The 9,854-nt window shown below is 46.5% G+C and overlaps 1 protein-coding gene across 1 annotated transcript; it reads left to right on the forward strand.

The window, feature by feature from the left end:
• Nucleotides 1-1,270: 1,270 nt before the first annotated feature.
• LOC116400851 (phosphatidylinositol 4-kinase beta-like) lies at nucleotides 1,271-9,672 on the forward strand. The gene is made up of 4 exons (XM_031878939.1): nucleotides 1,271-1,908; nucleotides 2,756-3,279; nucleotides 6,325-6,783; nucleotides 9,291-9,672. The coding sequence occupies exons 1-4, from the start codon at nucleotides 1,428-1,430 to the stop codon at nucleotides 9,606-9,608; spliced, it is 1,782 nt and encodes a 593-aa protein (XP_031734799.1). The 5' UTR covers nucleotides 1,271-1,427; the 3' UTR covers nucleotides 9,609-9,672.
• The last annotated feature ends 182 nt before the right edge of the window (nucleotides 9,673-9,854 follow it).

Here is a 9,854-nt window from a genome sequence, read left to right on the forward strand (position 1 = left end):
CAAACAGCTGATCAGAGGAACAAGAAGTAATCTGATTACTTTATTCTATTACTGTTTTATAATTATTGTTCATCACCTTAAAGACGGAGCCCATGTTAATGACTTCATATTCTGGTGATAGTTTAATCTGTAAATATAATAAAAGATCTTCATTGATTAATAATCTCAATCTGTAACTAAAATTATTCAATAAAAAGTATAAAGTAAAAAGCAGCAAGAACAGAAATACTGAAGAGAAGAAGTCAGCCTCCACCCACGCTCACATCTGGAAACCATCACACACACAGCTGTGTGATGACATCATGCGCAGCTGTGTGTGTTCAGATCAGAAGCTCCCTGATGATGTCATCAGGAGGAAACACGTTAATGATCTGAAGTACAAATACATAAATACTGTACTGGAGTACAAATTCAAGGTACTCTAGTATTCTATTCATGCAGCTTTCTACTTCTCTTCCACCACAACAACTACTGCTACTACTACAACTACAACTACTGCTACTACAACTACAGCTACTACTGCTACTGCTACTACTGCTACTGCTACTACTGCTACTACTACTGCTACTACTACTGCTACTACTACTACTACTGCTACTACTACTGCTACTACTGCTACTGCTACTGCTACTACTGCTACTGCTACTACTACTACTACTGCTACTGCTACTACTGCTGCTGCTACTACTACTGCTACTACAACTACAGCTACTACTACTGCTGCTACTACTACTGCTACTACTACTACTGCTACTACTACTACTGCTTCTGCTACTACTGCTACTTCTACTGCTGCTACTTCTACTACTGCTACTTCTACTACTGCTACTTCTACTACTACTACTACCACAACTACAACAGGTTTTTATAAACTGTCTTCAGAATAAGAGACGAGTTATCGTCACGGAGTTCGTTGTCAGGAGATCAGACAGAAACCGGTTCAGCTGAAACATGAGGAGGAAGAGGAGGAGGAGGAGGAGAGGGTGATCCTGATGGAAACAGAGGCAATGACGCCTCTTCCTCCTCCTCCTCTTCCTCCTCTCACTGATGTCACAAACACAACAGGAGCTTTCTCTCCTCATATTAAAGATTCATAATTAAACTTCAGCATTATTCGTATTCAGATGTGTTTTCATGAGCAACAAATCAAGCGCTCCCAGTTTTTACAGTATACAAAACCTACACGAGCTGTGATGATGATGATGATGATGACAGGTTGGTGTGCAGCAGGAGGACGTTATGTAACACACACACACACACACACACACACACACACCACGGTTCAGCTTTGCGTGTCTCTTTCCAGACCAGCAGAATATTTTTCATCAGAAGTGAAAGTTTTGGACTAAACTATATTGAGTGAAGACGAGCGACCTTCATCACACTATCTCTCTCTGTGTCTCTTTCTTTAGGCCTGCTCCTCCAAAATGGCCGACGCTGAGGTCTCCTTGTCCCCGGCTCTGCGGCCACTCCACCTTAGCCCCTCCCACTCAGCCCCAACCCCCCCTCCTCCTCCCGCCTCTTCCTCCTCCCCCACCACCTTCTCCTGCCCGTCCTCCCCCTCCAGCGCCTCCTCTTCCTCCTCCTCTTCCTCCTCTTCATCTTGTTCTGAGAGCTCTTCTGACTGCCCCGTCCACCATCACCACCACCATCACCACCATCACCCACGCCCCCAGCTGCATCTGCCCCCGCCCCCCCACAGCGAGCAGCCGTCCTCCCCCAGCGCCAGCCCCCGCAGCTCCAGCCCCAGCGGCAGCATCGGCAGCACCGGCAGCCTCGGCAGCAGCGCCAGCGAAGGCATCGGCAGCAGCGGCGTGTCGAGCGGTGGCGGCGACGCTCGAGGCCCGAGTCCCCCGCTGGACGTCATCTCAGAGGACGCCATGGAGATGGACCTGGGGATCGACCAAGGTACCGACACAAATGGTTCTAGATGTTTAGATGTCTAGATGTCTGGGTCTGTCTACGGCGGACCGGTCTCTGCTGGAGTCTGAGCTGAAGGAGGTTCTGGATAACCTGCATGAGTTCATCTGGTTTCACCAGAATCTGACCCGGTGGCTCCGATAACGAGCATTAAGAATAACTCTATAGAAACAGACCATCTTCCCTCTGATGGTCTCCTTACTGATGGAGGTCTGATAGAGGATCAGGACTAAACTGAGACTGGTTCATATAGAGGATCAGGACTAAACAGAGTAGTTCAGGACCAGATAAAAGTTCACAGTAATTATTGTGTTGCCATCACAAGAATGAACTCCAATTCAACGATCCCTGCTGAAGGAATACTGCCCAGTTTTACCAAACAGTTCAAACAATCTCCTAAACCAGTTCTAAATCAAGCCTCAAGAGATTCCTAAACTTCTTTTTAAGTTTCACTGGAACAAACTAACTTGAAGTAGTTACAATTGAAGGAGTTTGGTACCAGTTGTAGTACTCTGCTTAGAGGTGAGCCCAACTATATCTAGTTGGTACCGGTTCGTCTCCCGAACCGGATCCTGGTTTTTCTTAAAAAAATAGGTTCCTAGAACTTGGTTTGCGATCAGGTACCAGGTACTAAACCTCTGTTACCACCCTCCTGAATGTTGGATTGCTGCCATCGTGGCCAACACTGATCCATGATACCGGGCTCCATGGATCCGGCCCCGCCTCCAGGTTCTTAAGCTTCTTGAGGTGTAATATGAGATGCTATCGGGACTTTTTCTTCTGCACATTTTATGCTCACGAGTAACCTGAACCTCTCCTTGTTTTCTGCTTCCAGTGATCGATCCAGAAGTAGCTCTGAAGGCTTGCCAGGAAGTTCTTCTTAAGGTCAAGCTGCAGAACAGAGAAGTGCCTGAACAGCAACAAGTTGACAACAAGCGACAACAGGAGGATCAACAACAACAACAACACTTCACAGACTCAACGGAGGGCTCCGGTCCACAGTGGCACGTCAGCCCGGACACCAGCTCCATCAAAGAAGAAGACGAAGAAGAAGATGAGGAGGAGGGAGAAAAACGAGAATCACCTCCTTCAGCCCGACCGGAGTCTTCTTCGCTGCTGTTGGCGTCGCCGTCGTCGTCTAAGCAGTCGTGGCTGCTGCGCCTGTTTGAGTCCAAGCTGTTTGACGTCTCCATGGCGATCTCCTACCTGTACAAGTCAAAGGAGCCGGGGGTGCAGGCCTACATCGGGAACCGGCTCTTCAGCTTCCCCGACAGCGAGGTGGACTTCTATCTGCCGCAGCTGCTCAACATGTACGTGCACATGGACACCGAGGTGGGCGACGCCATCAGACCGTACCTGGTGAGTCAAGGTTAAGCTAACCATTGTATCTGCTCAGGCGTCTGGCTGTCTGGCTCGGTTTAGTTCTTCATGTAAGTTACAGAAGCTTGTTACCAATGTCTCCATGAAATGCTCCCATCCTGGAGCCAGACCTTGGAGGGGAGCTGCTGGTGGTCTGGCCCCTTAAAAAGAAACGTTAAGCCACAATCATTTGGAGGTTTCGTTTTTTTGGCAATCAGGTGGCAGGTAAAGCCGGTTCATCTGGCGTGCTGACCCATGTAGGCTCTTGAGACTAAAGGGCCAATTACAACGAGACGCGTTGCAACAGGAAGTCGGTGATAAAGTAATAAAGCCCGCCTCTTTGTTGGATTTGATTGGCTGCCACGGGTCATGTGTGACACTGACGAGCGGTGTGACTCCGCGCAAGTTGAAAATATTTAAACTTTTTATGCGCGTCTAGGAACCACCTTCAAAACGCGGTACAAGTAGTACCAGAGGACAGCAATGTTTTTTGGCGGGTGTCACTTTTCTAGTGATCGGACCCTTAGAATGCCTCTGGTGGTTTATCAGCACCACCTTCAATACCAGCTCAGCAGACGGGGATCGGTCGGCCAGAAAGAATACAACTTTTCAAGTGTGGAAGGAGTTCAAGAAGACCACGGAGAAGGACTTTCAGTTGGCCTCTCGAAGTTCTGACAAACCATCAGATGACTCCGAAGGAAGAGGTAGGATCTTGTTCCGGCTGATCTGCTGATCCTGAGAGCGGATAGTGTCGTAAGGTGGAAAGACCACATTTAGGGACTTGGGGGAAGCCTTGACAAAGTCACCAGTGGAGGTCACTGAGGTTAGGGTTGGGCGGTATACCGGTTTCAATTTCCCGTATGATATGACTTTTTCATATACCGTTATACCGGTGCACAGCCGAAACAACTTCTGTTGCTCTTCAACAGACAGCAAAATATATTGTTCGCCGCTAGGAGTGCTATGGACGGAGCTAGTTGTCTTACCTGTATTGAGTGGGAACCCTAGTCATGGTTTACTTTATAACTTTATAACAACAATTATTATAACAACAATTAACAACCCACAACTAACGCTCTTTAACAGGGCAAAACACCACGACTCAACAGTTTGTGACAGATAAACAATTTGTAGCACTAATAATTGTACATTTATAAAATTTCTCCGCCGAACTGCATGCTGGGTAAAGCTCGCTAACAGCCTGCTCGCTAACAGCCTGTGAGAGGCTCTGTCGCGACAGTAACGTTACATTAAAGAACAGAAAAGAGCGATGCAGGATGAACAAAGACTGAACAATAAAAGGTATTTAGGTCAGACACATATGCAACGCTGACTACCATAATATGTGTGGTATTTGTTATAAACGTACATAGACGGTGATAAGAAGCTGTACATGTAGCAGCTTCTTCTTCTTTAAATTCCATTGGCGGATGGCAACCAACTTGCATAGGTGCATACCGCCACCTACTGTACCGGAGTGTGCATATTCAATGTAACGTTTTCTTCACTGTTCTGATATATATATATATATATATATATAAAAAAGAAATAAACCTTAACAACTAAATCCTACGGTCTAATCCCGTTTCTTTCCATGGAGGGGCTTAGGACCCAGGGGAATGTAGGTGAAGAAAACAGGAAGTGACGGAACGGAAAACACGCCACACAAACAGCTGTTCACCGCTGGTTGACCGGCCGTTCTTGTGTTAGTTTACGGCGTTAATTAATTAATGCATTAAGCCAGTGGCGGGCGTCCTATAATGACGTCAGCATTACATGCTGCTCACTGTCCATGTACAGGCTCTGCCGCGAGGTGCAGAGTGTGCTGTGACTGGTCAGTGGGTGAGCACGTGACTATCGTGAAACGAAACTTAATAGCAGAGGCTGTCGGGTAGTGAATCACATCACGTGATGCAGCTCAGCCAACCAAATATGGACATTCTGACCAGAGTAAGACGTACCAGACACCATGACACAGGAGACTGAGACGAGGAAAGACATTGCAGAGCAGTACGTTCAATGTTCAAGTTCTGAAAGTAAAATCCTATGATAATCTCTTTGGGTCGCAGCTTGTCATTAAGGAATGACGGTGGATCCCACAGCCAGACTAGCTGAGAACATTATATTTTCCTGAATTTAGAGGCTTTTGCATTTTCTAAATGCTCTAGCATTGTTCAAACGACTCATGCATAGTTACAGCCTTAAAAACGAATAGAAGCTGTGGCGCCATCATGTGGTTATAAGGTGGTATTTCAGCTGCAGGACAGCAGTGAAGGCCCAGGTATAAAATGCACGGCCCTCCACTGCATTAAGGCGGAAAAAAATACCGTGATATACCGTGAAACCGGTAGAGTCTTAAAAAATACCATGATATGGATTTTTGGTCATACCGCCCAGCCCTAACTGAGGTAGTTAAAAGTAGTTCTAATAGTGGTTTCTATTCTTTTTAAAACAGGGTCTAAAGATACACCTCAATCGTCAAAGTATCATACGACCCTGCACCCTAAACCTAAGTCATGTTACTGGAGAGGAGGCTCTGGTAGATAGTCCCCAGATTAGTGGGACCACAAATAATATCTGAATGTTGCCCCCCCCAGTGGAGTTATTTGAACGGTGACCTCCAGCGCTGACGATTGAAGTGGCACAAACTGCAGTTCCTCAAATGGTCACTTGAGGCTCCTAAAGCGAGTCAATCCCCCATAGACCTCAATGTTAAAATGGCCAACTTTACTGCAAAAATAAACCCGTTTGCTGCCTCGGCTCCACCGACCATCCACCTCTATGACCATTTTCAGTTTGTGTCGTCGCAGATGGCGATAGCATCTCTTCAAAGACCCTCTGAGTGACGTCACGGAGACCACGTCCATGTTTTAAACAGTCTATGGTTCTACTGGCACAACATACTAGAGTGGTTTTATATCCCTTGTGGTCTGGTTTCTTTGGGATCTACCAGGACAAGGCTGAGGCCCCTGGTCTAGAGATCTTGAGGATGTGATATTCTGTATATGGACACTTGATCTGAAGTCTTTTGTTTTTGTCTCTCAGATCCACCGCTGCAGAGGAGGTATAACCTTCTCCCTGCTGACGGCGTGGCTGTTGGGAGCTTACTCCTCCGACATGCACATCTCCACCCAGCGTCACTCCAGAGGCACCAAACTCCGAAAACTCATCCTGTCCGACGAACTCAAACCTTCCGCTCCTCCGCCGGACGCTCGCGGAGCCGTTTTGGCCTCGGTCTTCGACGGCCCGTCGTCGTCCTCGCCGTCGCACCGCCGCTGCCACCGGAGACACAACAGCAGCAACATGGACTCCGCCTCCTCCTTCTCTGCAGGTGGCGGCCCCTCCCCCGACAGCCCCGCACTGGGGGAGGGGGAGGTGTTTGTTTCCCCGTCCAGGAGGACCCACCAGAGATCCAAGTCAGACGCCACCACGGCGAGCAGCGGGACCGGGTCAGGCCTCCGGCGGACAGGAAGTAACCCCAAAGTGGAGGCTGTCCATGAGGAGGTACTTTTATTTTGTTATTGATCATTGTGATGACACCAAGAAGGTATCAGTTGTTTATTATAACGACACTGATTCTGTCTTTAAGGCTGAGACCACTTTCAGTATTCGAGAATATCATAAACGATCATAAACGATGACACAAAATGTAAACCTGAAGAAACATTTTGTGATTTAACAAATAAAAAATTGTACAGCTTAACAACAGAAACTTGTAAATAATGGTAAATTCTGAACAATAATCAATAATGAAATTATATTTATTTAAAATAAATCACATAAAACAAAGCATTTTTAAAACATGAATTGAGAAATATTTAAGTCGGATAAATATTTATTGCTGCAGTTTACGATTAATTTCTGTTAAATACATACACATATTCTAAGTGTCTAAACACCACGTATTGTATGTCTGTGTGTGTTCCGTGTTACATCACACGAGGTCTGCTGCAGGTGAGATGTGTGTTTCAAGAGACTTGTCGGACACGTAGTTGAACGGGTCTGACAACCTTTCTCTTTCTGACCAGGGCCCCGTTCCTCGTACGTGGCTAACTGAGTTAGCCGGATACTTGTCAGGATAAGATGACGTAGATCAGGCTTTTCGGTTCCACGAAGCAAGTTTGGCAAAATCACCATGGCAACACATCCATAAGCTTGAACCTGCTCCGGGGCAGGCTAAGTGAGGGTAGCTGGATAAGCTGCCACTCCCCCGGAAGAAATGACAGCTCCTGTCATATACGGTAGTCTAATGCGCTTGCGCATATACCGGGGGTTATACGGGAGTTCCAGAAATGCATGTAAAGTGAGACACACGGTGATCCATTAAAGCAGCTGAGCAAACTAAGAAGCCTCTATTGCATTAATGTACAGCTCCCTTCCTCAGAGATCCACTGATGGAGGAGGATATTAGTTAGATTAGCGTTTTATAGGGAGAGAGTTCTTCCACATCGCCAAGATCCGTTATCACATCACGATGACTTCCTATACGAGCGCTATCCATTCTGCCCACAAGGAATCATTTATTTACAGACCTTCTGGAGCATACATTGAACACCACACGCCACAGCCAAGCATTGACTGTCTCACACACTGGATGCAGCCTTGAGCTGTTCTGCGAGTGGTACATTGTTGTACAGTGTCGGCGATGCGGAGAACATGGGGAAAGCCGCTGCATGCCGTGCTGTTGGTAAAGTTTATTAGGCGCTTAATAAACTTATGGATGTGTTCATTACATCACCATGGCACATATTGTACTGACTCAGCATTCTGAGTAATGTGTGTGTGTTGGTGTTTACTTGCTCCCATGTCCTCTTGATGGCTGCGTTGCATACATGAGGGTTAAAGCACTCATAATGATATGACAGTGTTATTAGTACACCAGCATATCATTACTGTAGAACATGATGAAGGTGGACTCATGATAAGAACAGAGAGAATCACACACTATTGATCTTCACTGCTTCAGTTGATTGAATGTGTGATGATGAATAATACACACACACACACACACACACACTGATCCGCCCACACACAGATTCACACACAGATTCACACACACACATTCAAACTAGTTCTATATGGTGATCTACACATACATGTATATACACATATATAGTACATGATAATGAGGGCATACAGTACATATATCCTCATATTAATGAGGATCAGTAGATGCTCTTTGGGCTTGTTTTTATCTTATTGTGAAAGAGTTGAGGTCATTATTGTCGCTATAGATCTCATTGGATGATGCATTCATTAAGCCTACTGCCAGCAGCTCATTTAAAGACATATCATCTGATTGATTGGGGTGATGAGGCGTTAAAATGAGCCGATACATTTACAACACTTACGCATTTAACGTGTCTGTGATATTTTGCGTGCTTCTTGTCTAGCCCTCGCAGCGGTGGAGGTGTTATATTTAGCCGTGATTATGGTCTTGAATTCCTCATATGCGTTCATGATCATCTCCTGCTCGTCAGCGGAGTAAAAAGAGGCTCTTTCTTTGACTTTATTTAACATTGTACTGTTAGAAAATCATGGTTTCGGTGATCGACGCTTCCCCCTTTTGAAGTAGGACGGGCACGCGCAATTATCCTGATCCTGATCGTCTGGGTCCAATTAACGAGACTGTTTGAGAGGATCAGCCTTGGAGGAACCCAGATGTCAATCATGTCAATCATCTCCTTAATTTAGGCTGCTAATAGGACATTTGATCCACTCAGTTGAACCACGTACGAGGAACGGGGCCCTGATCTCATCATTCTTTGTTTTCCTCTTTGTTTTCTCTCTGTCACGTTTTTATGACGTCACTTCTGTCAGAAACCTTTTCTGACGTTTGTTCTTTACACGTGAGGAGAAACTTGAGCTGTCGGTGTTCATCACCTGTTTGAACACAGAAAACAAGATGGCGACGGCCAAAAGCCTGTTGCAGCTCTGAGCTTCATCTCCTGGACTTAATTATTTATTGTTTATTTTCTCTGCTCGTGTCGTCACTACTTCCTGTCTCTCAGCCGGACCGTCTGCGTCCTCAGCGGGAGCTCGTGAAGTCTCTGCTCTGCATCGGGAAACGTTTGGCGACGCTGCCGACCAAAGAGCAGAAGACCCAGCGGCTGATCTCAGAGCTGTCGCTGCTCAACCACAAGCTGCCGGCACGAGTCTGGCTGCCCACTGCCGAGCGGCAGCACCACGTCTGCCGGGTCCCCCACACTCAGGCCGTGGTGCTCAACTCCAAAGACAAGGTGAGGCGTTCAATGACAGCCAGTTATTCTCAGTGTTTCACACCAGTTTCATCTCTCTGGGTCCAGTACATAGACAGGTCCAGGACGTAGTTAGCCTAGCTTAGCATAAAAACTTGAAGCAGGTTGAAACTGTTAGCCTAGCTTAGCACAAAGACTAGAAGCAGGCAGAAACTGTTAGCCTAGCTTAGCACAAAGACTAGAAGCAGGCAGAAACTGTTAGCCTAGCTTAGCACAACGACTAGAAGCAGGCAGAAACTGTTAGCCTAGCTTAGCACAACGACTAGAAGCGGGCAGAAACTGTTAGCCTAGCTTAGCACAAAGACTAGAAGCAGGCAG

Source organism: Anarrhichthys ocellatus, unplaced genomic scaffold, assembly GCF_004355925.1.
Source record: "Anarrhichthys ocellatus isolate YVR2014 unplaced genomic scaffold, GSC_Weel_1.0 scaffold211, whole genome shotgun sequence".
Taxonomy (NCBI): domain Eukaryota; kingdom Metazoa; phylum Chordata; class Actinopteri; order Perciformes; family Anarhichadidae; genus Anarrhichthys; species Anarrhichthys ocellatus.